The 23,109-nt window shown below is 44.4% G+C and overlaps 1 protein-coding gene across 1 annotated transcript in view; it reads right to left on the reverse strand.

Annotated features, from left to right (window-relative positions):
• The window catches only part of GRIK5 (glutamate ionotropic receptor kainate type subunit 5), a 516,667-nt gene that overhangs the window by 68,239 nt on the left and 425,319 nt on the right, over positions 1-23,109 (reverse strand). Inside the window, exon 16 of the mRNA XM_078782648.1 lies at positions 20,052-20,217. Within this exon, the coding sequence (XP_078638774.1) occupies positions 20,052-20,217 (166 nt within the window). The remainder of the gene's footprint in view (positions 1-20,051; positions 20,218-23,109) is intronic.

Genomic DNA, 23,109 nt, shown 5'->3' on the forward strand with positions numbered 1-23,109 from the left:
TCTTCTAAAGAATGCAAGTTCATCTACACAATGCAAGCTCATCTAAACAATGCAAGCTCACCTAAACAATGCAAGCTCACCTAAACAATGCAGCCTCACCTAAACAATGCAAGCTCACCTAAACAATGCAAGCTCACCTAAACAATGCAAGCTCACCTAAACAATGCAAACTCACCTAAACAATGCAAGCTCACCTAAACAATGCAAGCTCACCTAAACAATGCAAGCTCACCGAAACAATGCAAGCTCACCTAAACAATGCAAGCTCATCTAAACAATGCAAGTTCATCTACACAATGCAAGCTCATCGAAACAATGCAAGCTCACCTAAACAATGCAACCTCACCTACACAATGCAAGCTCACCGAAACAATGCAAGCTTACAGAAAACAATGCAAGGTCGCCTAAACAATGCAAGCTCACCTAAACAATGCAAGCTCACCTAAACAATGCAAGCTCACCTAAACAATGCAAGCTCACCTAAACAATGCAAGCTCACCTAAACAATGCAAGCTCACCTAAACAATGCAAGCTCACCTAAACAATGCAAGCTCATCGAAACAATGCAAGTTCATCTACACAATGCAAGTTCGCCTAAACAATGCAAGCTCGCCTAAACAATGCAAGCTCGCCTAAACAATGCAAGTTCATCTAAACAATGCAAGCTCGCCTAAACAATGCAAGTTCATCTAAACAATGCAAATACATCTACACAATGCAAGCTCATCTAAACAATGCAATCTCACCTAAACAATGCAAGCTCACCTAAACAATGGAAGCTCTTCTAAAGAATGCAAGTTCATCTACACAATGCAAGCTCATCTAAACAATGCAAGCTCACCTAAACAATGCAAGCTCACATAAACAATGCAAGCTTACAGAAAACAATGCAAGTTCGCCTAAACAATGCAAGTTCATCTAAACAATGCAAGTTCATCTCCACAATGCAAGCTCATCGAAACAATGCAAGCTCACCTAAAGAATGCAAGTTCGCCTAAACAATGCAAGTTCATCTAAACAATGCAAATACATCTACACAATGCAAGCTCATCGAAACAATGCAATCTCACCTAAACAATGCAAGCTCAACTAAACATTGGAAGCTCTCCTAAAGAATGCAAGTTCATCTGCACAATGCAAGCTCATCTAAACAATGCAAGCTCACCTAAACAATGCAAGCTCACCTAAACAATGCAAGCTTACAGAAAACAATGCATGCTCACCTAAACAATGCAAGTTCATCTAAACAATGCAAGTTCATCTAAACAATGCAAGTTCATCTACACAATGCAAGTTCATCTACACAATGCAAGTTCATCTACACAATGCAAGTTCATGTAAACAAAGCAATCTCAGCTAAACAATGCAAGCTCACCTAAACAATGCAAGCTCACCTAAACAATGCAAGCTTACATAAAACAATGCAAGCTTACATACACAATGCATAAACAAAGCAGGTTCACATAAACAATGCATAGTCTGCATCCTCTTGCAGTTCTGATTTTCTATATTCTGTTTCTTTGCCTTGCACAGTTCCTGCAGCTGAGCTAATTGGCTATGATTACTGCTTTGGAATTTATTTATAACGATTTAAATTTACGTCCATGTTCATGTCTTTCTGGCCATTAAATGCACTGCACGAGATGTTTGAATTGGAGCTAAAAGAGTAAGTGCCATTTGGGGAAGTACAATTCCAATTAATATCTTTACTATGACAGCAAGATGACAAGAGGATGTATCATGTATGCGATGAATGTGTTTCATAGATTTACTGAAGATTGAACATCATACAACAATTCAAGGGAAAGTAAAATGTCATGCAGCCTGAAAAGAAATTTAGTAGCCGAAAATACACCTGTATTAAAAAGTGAAATTCAAACACTCCGGAGAACATGTGACAAAAGTCTATTGAAGTGAATGTAGAAAGAAGAACTATTATTGGTCGTGAAAGCGACAGTGTCGATCTGCATTGGCGGATTACAGGTAGACAGCATTGGATCGAATCAAAATATCATTGATCGAGGTATGCTAAACGCCATGGGATGCTCGGGGCTCGGAGAAGCTGACGTTTCGGCCGTTAACTCTTCATCAGAGAAAAAGAGGGAGAGGGATGAGGGTTAATAACGGGTAGGACAGAGTCAAGAGGTGTGTATCAGAGGGGGTCAGGACTGATACACAAGACAGGATATTTATTTGTGAATTTTCCCCCTTGGGTAATTATTTTCGCTTGAACTGCACTTTCAAATTCAAGTTCGAGGAAAACTGCAAACGACTTTCCATTTATTACATGCACAAATATGGCAGAATTTACGACCTTTCTCTTGTCTATCGACTTCTCCCATACGGGCCAAACTCATAATTGTGCATCTCCTATCATCCTTTCTTCTATTTAGCAACCGTGCAACAACCCCAAGCACCCAATGTCCGCATGCACCAAACACCCCCATGTGCCAAGCACCCCCATGTGCCAAGCACCCCATGTGCCCAATGCCCCCATGTGCCAAGCACCCCCATGTGCCCAACGCCCCCATGTGCCAAGCACTCCCATGTGCCCAACGCCCCCATGTGCCAAGCACTCCCATGTGCCCAATGCCCCCATGTGCCAAGCACCAACATGTGCCAAGCACCCCGATGTGCCCAACACCCGCATGTGACAAACACCTCCATCCGCCAAGCACCCCCATGTGCCAAGCACTCCCATGTGCCAAACACCTCCATCCGCCCAACAACCCCATGTGCCAAGCACTCCCATGTGCCCAACACACCCATGTGCCAAACACCTCCATCCGCCCAACAACCCCATGTGCCAAGCACTCCCATGTGTCCAACACCCCCATGTGCCAAACACCTCCATCCGCCCAACAACCCCATGTGTCAAGCACTCCCATGTGCCCAACACCCCCATGTGCCAAACACCTCCATCCGCTCAACAACCCCATGTGCCAAGCACTCCCATGTGCCCAACACACCAATGTGGCAAACACCTCCATCCGCCCAACAACCCCATATGCCAAGCACTCCCATGTGCCCAACACACCCATGTGGCAAACACCTCCATCCGCCCAACAACCCCATGTGCCAAGCACTCCCATGTGCCCAACACCCCAATGTGCCCAACACCCCCGTGTGCCCAACACCCCCATGTGCCCAACACCCCCATGTGCCCATAACCCCCATGTGCCCATAACCCCCATGTGCCCAACGCCCCCATGTGCCCAACACCCCCATGTACCCAACACCCCCATGTGCCCAATGCCCCCATGTGCCCAACACCCCCATGTACCAAGCGCCCCCATGTGCCCAACACCCCTATGTGCCCAACACCCCCATGCACCCAACAACCCCGTGTGCCCAACACCCCCATGTACCAAGCGCCCCCATGCACCCAACACCCCCATGTGCCCAACACCCCCATGTACCAAGCGCCCCCATGTGCCCAACACCCCCATGTGCCCAACACCCCCATGTACCAAGCGCCCCCATGTACCAAGCGCCCCCATGTGCCCAACACCCCCATGCACCCAACACCCCCATGTGCCCAACACCCCCATGTACCAAGCGCCCCCATGCACCCAACAACCCCGTGTGCCCAACACCCCCATGTACCAAGCGCCCCCATGCACCCAACACCCCCATGTGCCCAACACCCCCATGTACCAAGCGCCCCCATGTACCAAGCGCCCCCATGCACCCAACACCCCCATGTGCCCAACACCCCCATGTACCAAGCGCCCCCATGTGCCCAACACCCCCATGTGACAATAAAGAGAGGTAGCATGAAAATTTCAAAATTGGCAGCTTCGGGACATTTTGGTTGTGACAGTTACGTCATGATGCGACAAAATGTTATAATGTAAATGAAGTGCAGGGACAAGTCAGCTTGGCAAACCCAAGAAACAAAATCCGTTCCGAAGTGAATAACTCAGAAAATTAGCAGCTGAGCAATCGCATAACTTAATCATTGATTGATCTGATGGAGGGAAATAGTGCACGATCACCCAAAGCACAAACGAAGGCACGAGGATCATGAGGACCATGCACAATAGCCCTTTGTTTTCGTTCTCTGTATCTGAAATATCAGGACACATTGTTCATGCAGAGAAAACACACTTGGGGGAAATGTGATTCGAGGGCACGACCCCACTGTAGTGCAAAGCGAACCTGCAGCAAATGGCGCCCCTTCCCCACGAAAGCGGTTTGTTTGCGTCGTCGGTACAAAATGTCACGGACAGAGCGGTTGAAACAAATGAAAATCACCGGCACCGCAACGCCATTGTGTAACTATTCCTTCGGTGGGATTTATTCCAACTACGTTTGAGTCGTGCTCCATTTGCTTTCTCATTTGCAAAATAACCCGAGGTAAGCAAGGTCGGCGAAGCATTTGAACGGTTGGGGGCTTTTTCTGCGGGGGCCGGTTGGGGGTGGGGGGGGTGGGGACCACGCGGGTAATACGTCTCCCGAGTATGACTCCCCCAGGCGGCCTCACTCTGCGGAATCTGTCTTGCCTCGGACGACCTTGTTAACCCTTTTAGGGCAACCGTAGCCAGCGCAGTTAAGGAAAACGGAAACATTTTGGATTGGCTGTTGGTGAAATGATATTAATGTCGTGAAAGCGAAACATTTACGGTGTTTTCATCTTATCGAGGCTGCAGATGCTGCGGGTGGTGTTGGAGGCCCTCACTGTTTGAAAGAACGTAAAATAGTCGAGACCGTTTCTGTGTCTAACACCGATTCTGGAACTGTTGCCATTCTGTCGCAGTGACGTCATTTCAACTCCACTCCGTCACCGATCAACCCTTATTTACACCACCATGTGCCCAATGTCCCCATGTGCCCAACACCCCCATGTGCCCAACACCCCCATGTGCCCAACGCCCCCATGTGCCCACCGCCCCCATGTGCCAAGCACCCCCATGTGCCCAACGCCCCCATGTGCCCAACGCCCCCATGTGCCCACCGCCCCCATGTGCCAAGCACCCCCATCTGCCCAATGCACCCATGTGCCAAGCACCACCATGTGCCCAACGCCCCCATGTGCCCAACGCCCCCATGTGCCCAACGCTCCCATGTGCCCAACGCACCCATGTGCCCAACGCCCCCATGTGCCCAACGCCCCCATGTGCCCAACGTCCCCATGTGCCCAACGCCCCCATGTGCCCAACGCCCCCATGTGCCCAATGCCCCCATGTGCCCAACGCCCCCATGTGCCCAACGCCCCCATGTGCCCAACGCCCCCATGTGCCCAATGTCCCCATGTGCCAAGCACCCCCATGTGCCCAACGTCCATTGGGCACATGGATGTATAAAACACACGGACACTGCAAGGACTTCCAAGAAAGAAGTCGGTATTTCAAAAATGTGGATTTGGGGTGAATTAACGGGGGTAGAAAAGATCAAGATTTTGGATGGAGGAAGATAAGAGATGGTGGTGAACAGCTGTTTTAAAGACCTGGAGGGAGGAGTGGGATTGCAGAGAGTGAGGGAGTTTGTTCCAGAGGCGGGAGAAAAGAGGAATGAAAGAGTGAAGGTGAGCAGAGAGTCCTGATTTTGGCAGTTTCACCATGAGAGGGTTGCTGGCAGATCTTGTGCGACCTGTAGGAATATTTGGGGGACAGAGCCCAGAGAGAGCTGGAGGAGCAAGGCTGGAGAGGAGTCGGTAGAAGCCAGAAAGACCACCAACCTGTCTGCGGTGAGTAAGTGAAAGGTCCTCGGAGATAGCTTCATCGCGGGAGATTCCAATGATTCTGAAAGCTTTGGTTTCAACAGCGTGAAGCCGAGATAGGTGTGAGGCAGGAGCACCGGCCCATAGGGGAGAGCAGTATTCCATTGAGCTGCGGATGAAAGCCTTGTATTGTGGTGAGGAGCTCAGGTGTGCCGAGGAAGGACTTCGCACGACGGAGGATGCCCAGTCGGCGACTGGCTTTGGAGGCCAGATTTGAAATGTGGTTTTCCCAGGAAAGATCATGGCAGATAGTGAGACCCAAAAGCTTGAGTGACAGAACTTCATGGAGAGGATTGTTGAGAAAGTAGATGGGAGGGTTGTCCAGTCGGTCTTTTCGGAGAGACATAGTGAGAGTGTGAGATTTGTCAGGATTTAAAGACAAGTTCCACATGTTTGACCATTTTGTCATTTGGTCCAGGTCTGCAGAGAGTGAGGAGGCTGCAGACTGCCCATCTGAGGGATGGGGTATGATGGTTTGTCCGCACAAAGGGGTTGTTTGTTTGTTTGTTGGTCCAATTGACAGGAAATTTTCACCATAGGTGCAACTGCACCTGTATAATTTTTTAAATGATAATAATTATGTCATAGGTCACGTGGTACGGGCGCCATCTTTGAAAAACTTTGCCCCTCTGTATCTCCGAAAGCGCTGCATCGAAAAATTGATACATCGCTCATTGTAAAGAGCTCTCCATGGGGAACAACATGTTAATGATGATGTCATAGTGCCTCCATTATGACGTCACAATTCGACAAGTACAAAACCATCAGATCAGGATAAATTGGTGGAGAAAAAAAAAAATGACGTCATCGGTCACGTGGTTCGGTCGCCATATTTGTTTTAACAGCCTTAAAAACCACTAAAACACGTCCTGGCGAGGGGCTGCAATATCCGATTGCTCTTTCCTGTTGGAGGTTGAATGCAGAGCAGCATGGAAGTAATAAACATGTACCCTCATGTGGGTTTAACCAAATCCAAACAGCTCATGAATATCAATTGATGTATTTAAGGAAATAATAAATTTAATTGAATGGTGCAATGTGTGGTACAGGATTGACTGTGAGACAAAGGACAATGGCCGGAAAAATTGGAGAAAGTGAGACTGCCAGACAATTGAAAATAAATAATGAAAGGAGAGAGCAGACGTAACACAGACAGAAGGCAAAGAAAGAGTGGGTTCGGGTGGGTGAGGGGGGTACTATAAAAATGGACAGAGCGATGGGGGCCGGATGAATTAGGAAGCCGCAGAGACTTCCCTCAGCTATCCTGGAAGGTTAAGTGCCGATTTGAAACTTTCAGGAAACCCATTGGACCTGGACTGAGGTGAAGCTCATCTCTCAGGCGCTAGACCGTGCAGGTGGAGCCATGGGTGGTGGGAGTCTCAGGGGATGAACCGGATTCGGAATCGAGAATAAGGGGTCGAATCTCAAGGCACATGATTGGTAATCCAGAGCACAGAATCTTGCTTGCCCACCTGATAGTGACGTCATCCAGCATCACAGGTTGCCATGCCAACGCTTCTTTTTCCTCTTGATTGAGCTCGTGTTCTAATCTCCTTTTCTCTCTCTGACCGAATCTCCGACCACGTCTCGAATCTCGATGTAAAAAGGTGATTCGAGTCTGAATCTCCGAAATGATGAGAACGCGGAGGTTTACGGTATCGCTCAACTGTGATATTTACAAATTTACATCATTGGGAAACACATGACTGCTTATTGTCTAAATTTGGACATTCCGGAAACCTCAATTTGAAAATACAACTTGAAAAGCATTCACTCATTATTTTATCCCTTAAATGAAGAAAAAAACCCATAATTGAATAAAGGACGCACTGGGTACACCCAAAGACCTTTGTTTTGTTTGTTGATTTCCCCCCTCAATGCCTCAAAATCACCAACAATGGATCAAACAGCTGGTGAATCCTCATATGGTAATTCCTGTTCTTTTGATGGAAGCTGTAAGTTCCCTGTGCAGTGCAAATGTAACCGGACGACACAATGGATGAATCATTGCGGTGTCACATCCCTGACCTCAAATAGGGTTTTCATTCCTGCACAATAAATGCAAATGAGAATTGATAGATCGATCACTCGCGGAATGTTTGGCATGTGTGAGTAACAGTGATTTCAGAATAGTGCCCTGACATAGTGTCACCTCTTCATAGAAAGCCCTGGTATTGTGTCACCTCTTCATAGAAAGCCCTGGTATTGTGTCACCTCTTCATAGAAAGCCCTGGTATAGTGTCACCTCTTCATAGAAAGCCCTGACATTGTGTCACCTCTTCATAGAAAGCCCTGGTATTGTGTCACCTCTTCATAGAAAGCCCTGACATAGTGTCACCTCTTCATAGAAAGCCCTGACATTGTGTCACCTCTTCATAGAAAGCCCTGGTATTGTGTCACCTCTTCATAGAAAGCCCTGGTATAGTGTCACCTCTTCATAGAAAGCCCTGACATTGTGTCACCTCTTCATAGAAAGCCCTGACATTGTGTCACCTATTCATAGAAAGCCCTGACATTGTGTCACCTCTTCATAGAAAGCCCTGACATTGTGTCACCTCTTCATAGAAAGCCCTGGCATTGTGTCACCTATTCATAGAAAGCCCTGACATTGTGTCACCTCTTCATAGAAAGCCCTGACATTGTGTCACTTCTTCATAGAAAGCCCTGGTATAGTGCCACCTCTTCATAGAAAGTCCTGGTATAGTGTCACCTCTACATAGAAAGCCCTGGTATAGTGTCACCTCTTCATAGAAAGCCCTGACATTGTGTCACCTCTTCATAGAAAGCCCTGGTATAGTGTCACCTCTTCATAGAAGGCACTGGCATAGTGTCACCTCTTCATAGAAAGCCCTGGTATAGTGTCACCTCTACATAGAAAGCCCTGGCATTGTGTCACCTCTTCATAGAAAGCCCTGGTATAGTGTCACCTCTTTCTAGAAGGCACTGGCATTGTCACATATTCGGAGAAGGCCTGGCATTGTGTCACCTCTTCATAGAAAGCCCTGGCATTGTGTCACCTATTCATAGAAAGCCCTGGCATTGTGTCACCTCTGCATAGAAAGCCCTGGTATAGTGTCACCTCTACATAGAAGGCCCTGGCATAGTGTCACCTCTACATAGAAGGCCCTGGCATAGTGTCACCTCTACATAGAAAGCCCTGGTATAGTGTCACCTCTTTCTAGAAGGCCCTGGCATTGTGTCACCTCTTCATAGAAAGCCCTGGTATAGTGTCACCTCTTTCTAGAAGGCACTGGCATTGTGTCACCTCTACATAGAAAGCCCTGGTATAGTGTCACCTCTTTCTAGAAGGCACTGGCATTGTGTCTCCTCTACATAGAAAGCCCTGATATAGTGTCACCTCTTTCTAGAAGGCCCTGGCATAGTGTCACCTCTACATAGAAAGCCCTGGTATAGTGTCACCTCTTTCTAGAAGGCACTGGCATTGTGTCACCTCTTCATAGAAGGCCTGGCATTGTGTCACCTCTTCATAGAAGGCCCTGGTATAGTGTCACCTCTTCATAGAAGGCCCTGGCATTGTGTCACCTCTTCATAGAAAACCCTGGTATAGTGTCACCTCTTTCTAGAAGGCACTGGCATTGTCACATCTTCGGAGAAGGCCTGGCATTGTGTCACCTCTTCATAGAAAGCCCTGGCATTGTGTCACCTATTCATAGAAAGCCCTGGCATTGTGTCACCTCTTCATAGAAAGCCCTGGCATTGTGTCACCTCTTCATAGAAAGCCCTGGCATTGTGTCACCTCTTCATAGAAAGCCCTGGTATAGTGTCACCACTTTCTAGAAGGCCCTGGCATTGTGTCACCTCTTCATAGAAAGCCCTGGCATAGTGTCAACTCTTCATAGAAAGCCCTGTTACAGTGTCACCTCTTTCTAGAAGGCACTGGCATTGTCACGTCTTTGTAGAAAGCTCTGGCATCATATCACCTCTATGTCGAAGCCCCTGGCATTGTGTCACCTGTTGAAGAATGTAAACAAACTAAAATGAAAATGTCCACAGCAATAACAATGTTGATTTAATTATTTGGAGGAAATTCACTCAGGATACAAGAAGGATTACAACAAAACACTTCGCCGGCGCACATGAACAGGACTCAACACGAACGTTCGAGCAATCTCCTGTCGATTCAGCGGACTTCTCTGCCTTTATAGTGAATGAGGACAAAGGATGAGACATGGTCGGGTTGTCTTCAAAGTGGCAGGAAGTAGGGAGGGGGAGATCGGAGGACGAGAGTTCTTGATAATACCGAGTCAGACATTATCTAGTTGGTCAACAAGGAACACAATTGAATCACAAAAAGTAGGAGCACCAGAAGATGTTTGTTTTGTAAGCCAAAACATCTACAGATCCGATTCCCCAAGTTGGTATTTGCACATTACTGCAAAGAGAAACATGTAGATGTCTATCCATTACAAAGACAACTCCATCTCTCTGTCCTCTGTCGCCGAACAAAGTCTGCAAGTTATCTATCTATAATTCCAGTAATCTCTGTGTGTATGTGTGTGTGTATGTGTGTGTGTCTGTGACCGCTGTTTCTCGACAACCACGGGTCCGATATACTTGAAACTTGCCAGGTATATTGCTGGGGACCCGAGGATGTGCCTTTTCAAGGTTTCATATTAATCGGAGAAGTAGTTACCGAGCTATGGCGATTTCTTTACCAAACTCCGCAAGCCGTTCGCTTTGGACCAAACCATTTCATGTAAATAGAGGGGGGGGGGGGGGGGGGATTGTCACCGTACTCGCAAGCCGTTCGCTTTGGACCAAACCATTTCATGTAAATAGAGGGGGGTGGGGGGGGGGGGGGTTGTCACCGTACTCGCAAGCCGTTCGCTTTGGCTTTGCGAATGGACCAAACCATTTCATGTAAATAGAGGGGGGGGGATATAATTTTAGATATATATATAGTACGGGCATGCCCTAGTACTTTAAAATCCCTGAACTCGGTTGAAATATATATTGCGGGAGTAATGCATTCGATAGTGTCCGTCCGTGTGTTTGTGTGTGTGTGTGTGTGTGTGTGTGTGCGTGCGCGCGCGTTTGTGTGTTCGTATGTTCGTGTGTTCATGTGTTTGTGAACAACATATCTGGAAAAGTTCTGAACGGATTTGGATGAAAGTTGGTGGGATGATTACCCTTGGGATAAGGAAGAATTGATTAGTTTTTGGTGAAGCTCAGGATATTATTCCGGATCCAGGAATTATTTTTGGAAATTTTTTTGGGAAAGATTTTTTCTGTTTTACTGCATTGAAGCTTTTATTCTTATTCTTAAATGATGATTTTCTCCTCTAATTCCGAGATATATCAAAATAAATTCTCTGACAGTTAGGGCCTACTTTCTTTTTCATTTATTGTTTTGGGGAGAGGGGATGTTAAACAAAACGTATTATTCCAACTAAACCCACGGCGGGAGTATGCGCTCTACTGAGTGGCGTTCTAGTGAAATATATATATATATATATATATATATATATATATATATATATATATATATATATATATATATATATATATATATCTCTAAAAATATAATTACCTCGTTTTCTGCAAGATTCTTATAAACCGTAATATCATATCGTTGAGATTCATCAACTAATTATTACTGAAACATTTCTATCATCCCATCTAATATGAGTGTTCCTCTCATGAGCAACACCTTGGAGATTGATGCCTTCGTGAGGATTTTGATAAGAGACCAGACAGGAGATTTGTCATTATAACGCACGTTATTTAACTATCTTGATAATTAAAAGGATGAGGGACAAATTTCATTCGAGATGCCGGCAATAACTTGCCTACTCTTGAGGATAGACATCTCACGAACATTTGGAAGTCCAAAAAGGACTTCCACACACCTCTTCATAGAAAGCCCTGGCATTGCATCACCTCTTCATAGAAGTCCCTGGCATTGTCACCTCTTCATAGAAAGCCCTGGCATTGCACCACCTCTTCATAGAAGTCCCTGGCATTACATCACCTCTTCATAGAAGTCCCTAGCATTGTCACCTTTTCATTGAAAGCGCTGGCATTGCATCACCTCTTCATCAAAAGCCCTGGCATTGCACCACCTCTTCATAGAAGGCCCTGGTATTGTGTCACCTCTTCATCGAAAGCCCTGGCATTGCATCACCTCTTCATAGAAGTCGCTGGCATTGTGTCACCTCTTCATCAAAACCCTGGCATTGCATCACCTCTTCGTAGAAGGCCCTAGCATTGCATCACCTCTTCATAGAAGGCCATGGCATTGCATCACCTCTTCATAGAAGGCCCTGGCATTGCATCACCTCTTCATAGAAGGCCCTGGCATTGCATCACCTCTTCATAGAAGGCCCTGACATTGCATCACCTCTTCATAGAAGGCCCTGGCATTGCATCACCTCTTCATAGAAGGCCCTGGCATTGCATCACCTCTTCACAGAAGGCCCTGGCATTGCATCACCTCTTCATAGAAGGCCCGGGCATTGCATCACCTCTTCATAGAAGGCCCTGGCATTGCATCACCTCTTCATAGAAGGCCCTGGCATTGCATCCCCTCTTCATAGAAGTCCCTGGCATTGTGTCACCTCTTCATAGAAGTCCCTGGCATTGTGTCACCTTTTCATAGAAGGCCCTGACATTGCATCACCTCTTCATAGAAGTCCCTGGCATTGTGTCACCTCTTCATAGAAGTCCCTGGCATTGCATAACCTCTTCGTAGAAGACCCTGGCACCGTGCCACCTCTTCATAGAAGGCCTTGGCATTGTGTCATGTCTTTGTGGAAGGTGATTTCATCGTGTCACCTCTTGGAAGAAGGCACTGGTATTGTGTCACCTCTTTGTAGAAGTCCCTGCCATTGTCACCTCTTTGTAGAAATACCTGGCATTGTATCACCTCTTTGTAAAAGGCCCTGGCATTGTGTCATGTCTTTGTGGAAGGTGCTTTCATCGTGTCACCTCTTCGAAGAAGGCACTGGTATTGTGTCACCTCTTTGTAGAAGTCCCTGCCATTGTCACCTCTTTGTAGAAATACCTGGCATTGTATCACCTCTTTGTAAAAGGCCCTGGCATTGTGTCATGTCTTTGTGGAAGGTGCTTTCATCGTGTCACCTCTTCGAAGAAGGCGCTGGAATTGTATCACCTCTTTGTAGAAGTCCCTGGCATTGTGCCAAATACCAAATATTTATTAGAATCCCTTGGAGCATTTTCTCATGTTTGTTGTTTATGGATGAATTGTGACCGATTTTCACCAATGTTGACATATTGTGACGTCATAACGTTTTCCTGAATGGTTGTCCTGTGACCCAAACCTTATTTGCGTTCCTCAAATGTTTCAGTTGTTGTTTGTTCTAATTACATAATCAGTTGTTATAAATTTGTCGTCATTGTTGTAACATCCCAGGAAGGACGACATCATGGACAGAAAGGAAATAACAATGTTGACTTCATTCACAGTTTCACAGCCAAAGGAATCGCTTAAACTAAGATGTCGGAAAAGTGCTGACGTAGTTATTTAGTAGTTCGATTAAGGAGAGCAGAAAACATTTGAAGGGTAGTTTTTATGTTAGGTGTCCACCTCAATTCTTGTGTCAGTTGAAACATGTCTGCCAGGAGTGAAACATGTCTGCCAGGAGTGAAACATGTCTGCCAGGAGTGAAACATGTCTGCCAGGAGTTGCAGTATCGTTACCAGACTCAGTGGGGTCAGGGTTCGAGGGTCTGAGTTCTGAGTCTGGGAGGTCGGCGGTTCAAACCTCGGTCGAGTTATACCAAAGACTTCAAAAATGGTACGTGCTGCTCCCTTGCCTTGATGCTCAAAGGATAGAATGTGGACAAGCAACAACAGGTTGAAAAACGTTACGGAGACTGGATAGGCCTAATGGCGTTCTGCTTCATTGAAATTCCTTGTAAGACTTGATGGAGACACAGCTGACGTGTATCATTGCTGACACAAGTGAGTGGTGGAGTCCTTCAAACTCCGATGGAGCCACAACTGCTCACGTTTTAAGAAACTGTTCAGATATTCGCCTTTTGTGGGATTGACTGCCATTTTGGTGCCTTAAAAGATGGACTTTTGTTATTTTGATGAGCACGACACTCCTCCTCTCCCCTCTGTCCTTAGCCAACTCTCTCCACTCTCCAACGACCACCACCTTACTGAAATCCCTCGTCACACAATCCTCCCATCTCAACCGCTTTCTTCCTCTTTTCCTCCTACCTTGATCCATCAACCTATCCGCTCTCTTTGCCATTCTCCCCCATCGTTATCAAGTGTCCAGCCTATCCCAGCCGTCATTTCACCAATCTCCCCATAAAGCTCATCTGCACGCCAATCTCTTTCCTCTGTTCATCCATTCTCCTTCTATCCACCCTCTTCACTCCCACAATCCTCATGAACCAGTTGTTCTCACAAACATGCAGTCTCTGTTGTTGTCTTTCTGTTGGTGCCACCGTCTCCAGACCGTAAAGGTAGGTCGGTGTTACGCACGACATCAGGAACCTTTCCTTTCAATTTCCTTGATATCCTTCTTTCTGCCATTACTCCCTCCACCTTCCTCCACGCATTCGCAACCACCCGAATCCTCCTCCGCACGTCTGCCTCTAACTTACCATCCCCTGTCACTGCTCCCCCCAGATACTCAAACATATTTCCTTGTCTACAGCCCTCAAGAAACGGGCTGCATATGACAGCTCTCACCTATTAAAAATTGTAATTTCAAATAATTACTATTTTTCAGACGTCAGGTGAATGTATCGCTTTGTCAGAATTAATGTACCCCTTTCCGCACCCCCAATTGTTCAAATAGTTTCTTTGTGTCTGCATCGAGTGATTTCGCTTGTAAGATGTTTTCTCTGACCCCTTACCTGCAGAAAAGCATTTCCAGTGCTAGTTCCCTCTACGGAGAGCGCAATGCCCATGATACGTGTAATTAAGCAACCGATGGCAGCAAAGAGGAGCGGGTGGTGGCAGGTGAAGGGGGAGTAAAATGCTAATTGAATTATATTAATCTCTGCTAGATGGCAGCAGTTGTAAATGAGCCTTGGTGGCACAAGTTCCACTCCATGGGGAAATAACATCTGCCGATACCAAGAGGATAGTTTTTTTTCCTTCTGCTGACACTCGCGTTGGAAGGAGGGATGCGCTTGCCTTCAACATCTCAAGGATACGTGGATAAGCCATTGTGCTGAGGGTGGGAAATGACACGTCTCCTTCTCCAGCCGCACAATGGGAGAACGAGCCAGTTGGCCTTGTCCAGGGAATATCAGCATTATTTAATTTTGCTGTTTTTGAAAAAATGTTTTGTTTTTTTTTGTATTTTTTAATGGTGCATTAAAGCTCGTGGTGAAGGTCGTCTGTAAATCAGACGCGCGATAAGGAAAATAGGAAAGATCAGTCTACTTTTACGTCAATGACAAGGACATTAGGACACAATGGACAAATCAACACAGAACAGTATATGTGGGATTTGAATGTGGGATCCCAGTATCATGAGCTATACAGTGCCTTCAGAAAGTATTCACACCCCTTGAATTTTTCACATTTTGCTGTGTTACAGCCTGAATATAAAATGGATTGAATTGATGTTTTTTGTGACTGATCGACACATAATACCCCATAATGACAAAGTGGAGTATTTTTTTTCAGAACTTTCAATAAAATAATGAAAAATGAAACACAGAAATATCTAAATCTGGCCTCCAAAGCCAGTCGCCGACTGGGCATCCTCCGTCGTGCGAAGTCCTTCCTTGGCACACCTGAGCTCCTCACCACATACAAGGCTTTCATCCGCAGCTCAATGGAATACTGCTCTCCCCTCTGGGCTGGTGCTCCTGCCTCACACCTAGCTCGCCTTCGCGCTGTTGAAACCAAAGCATTCAGAATCATTGGAATCTCCTGCGATGAAGCTAACTCCAAGGGCCTCTCACTCACTCACCGCAGGCAGGTTGATGGTCTTTCCGTCTTCTACCGACTCCTCTCTGGCCTTGCCCCCCCAGCTCTCTCTGGGCTCTGTCACGCAAATATTCCTACAGGTCGCACAAGATCTGCCTGCAACCCTCTTTTGGTTAAACTGCCAAAATCAAGACTCTCTGCTCACCTTCACTCCTTCATTCCTCTTTTCTCCCGCCTCTGGAACAAACTCCCTCACTCTCTTCAATCCCACTCCACCCTCCAAGTCTTTAAAACAGCTGTTCACCACCATCTCTTATCTTCCCCCATCCAAAACCTTGATCTTTTCTACCCCCGCTAATTTCACCCCAATTCCCCTTTTTGAAATACCAACTTCTGTCCTGGAAGTCCTTGGTGTCCTTGTGCTTTATACTTCTCCCTCCCCCCCCCCCCCCTTCCCATGCCTCCTCCCCCCAGGCCCTCTCCCTTCCACACATCTCCCTGCTCTCGGATGTTGTGTTTGTGTGCTTTCACTTTTCTCCCCATCTTGTCTTCCGCTCCCTCTTTTTGTGTATTTTGTTTGTCTGGTCGATTTGTTTGTGAAGTAAATGTTAGCTCTTTCACGAGCCTCGATTCAGTATACAAAAAAAAAAAATTTTTTTTTACATAAGTATTGAATCCCCTGAGTCAATACTTGGTAGAAGCGGCTTTGGCAGTGATTACAGCTTTCAGTCTTCTTGGGTATGTCTGTATCAGCTTTGCACATCTAGATTTGCGGAGTTTCTCTCATTCTTCCTTCATGATTTCCTCAAACTCTGTCAAGTTGGATGGGGAGCGTCAGTGCACAGCAATCTTCAAGTGTTTCCACAGATTCTCAATGGGATTAAAGTCTGGGCTATAGCTGAGCAATTCAAGAACTTTCTCATTCTTGTTCTGAAGCCATTCAAGTGTTGCTTTGGCTGTATGCTTGTGGTCATTGTCCTGTTGGAATGTAAATCTTCACCACAGTCAAAGGTAATTTGCACTCTAAAGCAGGTTCTCCTCAAAAATTTGTTTGTACTTGGCTTCATTCATTGTTCCCTCTATCCTTACAAGTGTTCCAGTCCCCGCCGCTGAAAAGCATCACCATAGCATGATGCTGCCACCACCATGCTTCACGGTATGGATGGTGTTTGATGGGTGATGAGCTGTGCTCGGTTTCCGCCAGATGTAGTAGCACTTTGTATTCAGGCCAAAAGTTCAATTTTCATCTCATCAGACCACAGAATATTTTGCCTTATGCTACCAGAGTCTATCACGTGCCTTTTTGCAAACTCCAGGTGTGCTGTCATATCCCTTTTCTCAGGAGTGGCTTCCGTCTGGCCACTCTCCCATAAAGTCGAGATTTGTAAAGTGCTGCAGAGACTGTTTGTACTTCTGGCAGGTACTCCCATCTCAGCTAAGGAACTCTCTAGTTCTATCAGAGTGGTCATTGGGTTCTTGGTCACCTCCCTGACCAAGGTCCTTCTTGCCCGGTTGCTCAGTTTGGTCGGACAGTCAGCTCCAGGAAGAGTCTGGGTATTTCCATATTCTTTCCATTTCCTAATAATGGAGCTCACTGTGTGCTCTTGGGAACTTTCAACTCTCTAGAAATTCTTTTTTACCCTTCCCCTGATCTATGCTTCCTCACAATTCTATCTCAGAGTTCTACGGACAGCTCCTTGGACTTCATGGTAGAGTTTCTGCTCTGACATGCACTGTCAACTGTAGGAAAGGTGTGTTTCTTTCTAAATCATGTCCAATCAAATGAATTGACCACAGGTGGGCTCCAATCAAGTTGTAGAGACATCTCAAAGATGATCAAAGGAAATTGTATGCACCTGAGCTCAATTTGGAGTGTCATAGCAAAGGGGTTGAATATTTATTGACTCAAGACATTTCAGCGTTTCATTTTTAATTATTTAAAAAACAATTCAGGTATTTTGGTATTTTTGTGCAGATCAGTGACAAAAATCTCAATTTAAACAATTTAAAATTCAGGCTGTAACACACAAAATGTGAAAAACATCAAGGGGTGTGAATACTTTCTGAAGGCACTGTATGTTCTCAGATTGGTAACGCCAAAAGGCCCAAGCTGGACACCCTATCTTCCAATGAACACACAGTCATTCCAGGAAGGGCAAACTGGCCTTGCTCATTATAGTAGAATTGGATATTCTGACTACTCACACAGACTTAGGCATGGCCAGGTGTCCTCAATGTATGAATACTCACCATACAATGACTTGTTTGTTTGTTTTTGCATGAAAATTTTTAAAAGAAAGGATTTTTAAAATTTTTTATTTCATTCCACTCTCACCTATGAGTCAATTTCCCTAAAAAAATACAATTTGATTCGAATGTTAAACTTCCCTTATCATCTTAGAATGGCTGTAGAATCGATGTGTGAGCGTTAGGCCACGTCATGGTCTTCAGAGATATGTGCTTAGAAGACTCAGTCATTTATACCTGCTTACTCTTCTGCTGGGAATCGATTCATACCAACGATAAGCATTCAGCCTGAAACTTTCATGCCTATCTCGATAGGTCTAATGATTTGATAACTCGTCAGCCATTTTCAGCTTACATCCCATCAGAGACTTCCAGGCACATCTCTGGCCATAGCTTGGGCACAATTAGTTCCTCTGCAAATGGAAACCGTTTTTTTTTTTTTTTTTTGTATACAGGATCGAGGCTCATGTAAGAGCTAACATTAATCACAAAAAGACAAACTGACACATAAAACATATGATAAAGGGAGCGGGATACAATATGGGGAGAGAGAGGGAAGCACACAAGTGCAACATTTGAGAGCAGGGACATCGGGAGATCTGTGGGAGGGAGGGGGCTTGGGAGGCGGAGGCACGGAAAGGGGGGGGGGGGGGGAGGGTGGCAGAGGTATAAAACACATGGACACTGCCAGGACATCCAGGAAAGAAGTTGGAATTTCAAAAAAGTGGATCTGGGGTGAATTAACAGGGGTAGAAAAGATCAAGGTTTTGGATGGGGAAGATAAGAGATGGTGGTGAACAGCTGTTTTAAAGACCTGGAGGGAGGAGTGGGAATGAATAGAGTGAGGGAGTTTGTTCCAGAGGCGGGAGAAAAGAGGAATGAAAGAGTGAAGGTGAGCAGAGAGTCTTGATTTTGGCAGTTTAACCATAAGAGGTTATGGTAAGAGGTTAAGAAACCATAAGAGGCAGTTTAACCATAAGTTTATCCGTTGGTCTCACATTTTTTTTTTTTTTTTTTTGTATACAAGATCGAGGCTCGTGAAAGAGCGAACATTAATCACACAGAAAGACAGACACATAAAACAAATAACATCGGGAGCGGTAGACAAGATGGGGAGAGAGGGGGAAGGACACAAACACAACATTTGAGAGCAGGGACCGAGAGACATGGAGACATCGAGAGATCTGTGGGAGGGAGAGGGCTTTGGGGGGGAGGGGTGGGATTATGTTCTTTGGAAAAGGAAAAGAAAAGGAAGAGTAAGGTTTAAGAAGAGTTGAAAGTATAATAAAGGTAGGTGAGGTTAAATAGGCACAGTCATAACACGCAGCACTGTCAAAGCGGATTAGCAACACGCTCCAAAGGGCAAAAAGAGAAGGGCGAATATCATTCCCTTTCAGATTTAATTGGGATTCTTAGCAGCTCACTTAGGTTTTCATGAACCCTACTTAGGTGATAAAAAAGGAACCGTGAACTAATCATTTCCTGGGTACCATTCACTTCCATGTGGAGTAGCTGAGATAAATCTGATCCCTGATTAAGGTGAAGTTTCTCACAAAAGTTTGAAATTGTGATTGGTGACCTCATCAGTGGCCACAACTGGAAATGCCAATAAAACACGTTTTGAATCCCTAAAAGAGACTTTTTCATGAAAATTTTCATAAAAAATTCAAATGCTGCTCGTGATGATAAAACTAAAATGGATTCAAGCCACATGGCATGTATTCATGGATAGCACAATGTTTCTGGGGAAAAACGGCAACTATGTCAGGGAGAGCAAAATGAACAAAAAGATAATAAGGTCTTTATGCCCATCATGGTGATATTCCAAATTCCTACTTATATTATTCCAGCTAAATGGCCTCAATCAGCTGCTAACGTGGCCCGAAGATATTTACCACTATTTCATATATATATATATATATATGGAGGTTGCCCAAGATGGGACATTAATTGTCAATTTGATTTAACAGGCTCTGCAATTGCAAGAAATCTAAAAGCATTAAACTGAAGAAGATAGGACCGTTAAAGAGAAATTATAATGTCTTGCCTTGCGTGCCGTTCCCATCTTAGGCAATTACCTTTGTCTTGGTTTTAGCCCAATTGTGACAATGTTATCGCTTGGATTTCCAGGCTTGATATTAGTGCTGCTGTATTATCTGGAGAGCAGTTGGAAAAGCTTGCTGCTCACGCTCCGACGCACCTGGAAGAAGGTCATGGTGGAGCCCGCCTGCAGAGCGCCGTACTCTATGTTTGTCTGGTCGGCGAGGTCTTCGACCGACTCTACGGGGACCTCCATGCGCTGGACTGTCAGGAACGCCGCCAGGTTCGCCGTGTATGACGAGACGATGATCAGAGTGAATGTCCACCTGCTCACCCACAAAATCACCATCACGGTCTGCAACTCACCACCTTTACGGATAAAATGGGTAGTTGCGCATGACAGGCGTTATTGCATTTTATGTGGTGTGGTGCAAGGAGTGACAGAATGGCTCAGAGGTTTACACTAGCTTTTGAGTTGTAAAAATGAGGTAAAATTGGGTGGTAAACAGGTGAGCAAGTGATATGGTGCCAAAAAGGGGAAAAACCTGCACAGAGAAGCGATTAAGTTGATAAAGATGTGTGCTATCCCTCTCGCAATATGCGCATCGGTGGCTGCAGGTGCAGGGAATTGAACGTAAAGTTTGATGCACATAGGCGCAGCAGACTGGACAGGTCATCGGCATGATGATGGCTGCCCTTGACATCCTTGAGGTCCAAAGTGGACACAGCTGTCTGCAGATGCTGCGCAGTGATGCCGAAATTGGTGACAGCACTGACTTTCAATCTTTCATGGGCACATTTATCCACGATGTAGCGCTGCCAAGGCTGATCTACAGGTGTGGTTTGATATCTAAGTGTCCTCATAGCCTTAGCCTAAATAGGCTTCCCCCACAAGGCAGTGGGGATCCGCAACCTGAACATAGGGCCCATAACAGGTACTGTCAGTTGGAGCCAACCGGAATAATATCTAACTCTAAATGATCATCTTGGTGCTTTGTAAGCAAGGAATTTTCATCACAGAATATGCAACCTTTTCGGAGGGATCATTAAACTGCTCTTGTTTGATCACGCTTTCTTGTATATTTTAAAGATCACGTGCAATCTCCTTCAAAAGTAGTAGGCCATTAATTTTGTGCGGATACGCTGTACATCCAAATTCTACATCCTTGCAGTAACGCACGAATTGGTGATGGGTGGAGGGGGACTTGGATAGAGCCTGTATCAGCAGCATGGAAGAGGTCCAAAGATGATGCAAGCCAGTAGCTAGTTGCAGTGAACGAGAGATCAATGCACATTTTGAAAAGAGTCGGCCATTCATGCCATTACGCTAGCCAAATTCCGGTTATAATTTACAAGAGCACCGCAACAGCGATGTAGCAACTCCCCGAGGAAGGATGGCATCAGCAAACATTCCGCACATGATTACATAAAATATGGTGCAGTAGTGCAGTTTTATTGTGGAGAACAAAAATCAATTTTCTTAACACTGAGGTTGCTTTGAAAAATAGTTCTTGCACAAGTCATGGCACTCCATTTTGAAATGATGGACCTGTAACATACTTTTTGAATTTTAAATTTTAAATAAAAATTGTTTTTAAATTGAATATTTTAATTATTATTTATTTTTAACTGTCAGTAATGAAATATGAATTATTATAAATTAATTAATATTAATTATTATTAATTAATTTTAATGGTTAATAAAATTGTCATTTTTTTTTTTTATGCATAACGTACTTTTTAAAGCTGTTATTAATCCGAATGCACCATAAGATAGCAAAAGTAGTACCAGATTATTTTTCAATCTAATATTAATTCTTAACACCAATGTTGCTTTAAAAAATAGTTCTTAGACAAATCATGGCCCTCCATTTTCAAATGACGGACTGATGTATACCTACTTGGAACATACTTTTTAAATTAATTTTTTTTAATTTTCAATTTTCAATGAATCTTTTTTTTAAATAAAATTTTCAATTTTATTATTATTATTATGATTAATTAATTATTAATTATTATTAATTGTTAAGTATAATAAATTCGATATTATTTATTTATTTTTTAAAAAATGCATAACATACATTTTAAAGCTGTTATTAATCTGAATGCACCATAAGATAGCAAAAGTTGTTCCGGATTATTTTGCAATCTGTCATATTAATTCTTTACATCGAGGTTGCTTTGAAAAATTGTTCTTACACAAGTCATGGCCCTCCGTTTTAAAATGACGAACCTAGGTGTAATACTTGTAACATGCTTTTTAAATTTATATTTATTAAAATCTGAAATTACAAATTAATTTACAAATTATTATTAATTAATTAGTAATTATTAATAGTTTATTAATTATTATTCATGATTAATTAAAAAAAAATTAAATGCGTAACATACATTTTAAAGCTGTTATTAATCCTAATGTACCATAAGATAGCAAAAGTTTCACCAGATTATTTTGCAATCTGTAATATTAATTCTGAGATCACCGCATCCAAAATCATGATCTTTTCAACCCTCACTCACAAGCCCACCTCCTTCCAGATTTCCAGTTTTTCCTTCCTAAGGATTTGCTTTTGCATCCATCTTGTCCACCCCGTGCATATTCCCCTACCACTCATTCCTCACTACTTCCATTATTTGTCCAAGTCGACCACTGTCTTGTCCTTGAACCCTGATGTGGATACGATTCATTCAGTGCTCTCGCTCTTACCCGAGCCTTGACTGTGTATATACATTTTTTTTCTAATCTTTATACAATCAGAAGCAAATAGAGTGTAACCATGAAAATGGAATTTTTTTTTGTTTCTTCTCAGACTCGTTTCTTCCCTTACCTTCTCCTGCATTGATGATATCTTATCAGGCCGTAACTGTGCTCATTTGACAAACCATTAGAATATATATATATATTTTTTTTTTTTTTTTTTTTTTTTGTATACAAGATCGAGGCTCGTGAAAGAGCGAACATTAATCACACAGAAAGACAAACAGACACATAAAACAAATAACATCGGGAGCGGTAGACAAGATGGGGAGAGAGGGGGAAGGACACAAACACAACATTTGAGAGCAGGGACCGAGAGACATGGAGACATCGAGAGATCTGTGGGAGGGAGAGGGCTTTGGGGGGGAGGCATGTGAAGGGGGGGAGGCATGTGAAGGGGGGGAGGCATGTGAAGGGGGGGGGGTGGGAGAGGTATAAACATATGGACACTGCCAGGATT

Source organism: Myxine glutinosa, chromosome 7 (genome assembly GCF_964187855.1).
Source record: "Myxine glutinosa chromosome 7, kmMyxGlut1.1, whole genome shotgun sequence".
NCBI classification, from domain to species: Eukaryota; Metazoa; Chordata; class Myxini; order Myxiniformes; family Myxinidae; genus Myxine; species Myxine glutinosa.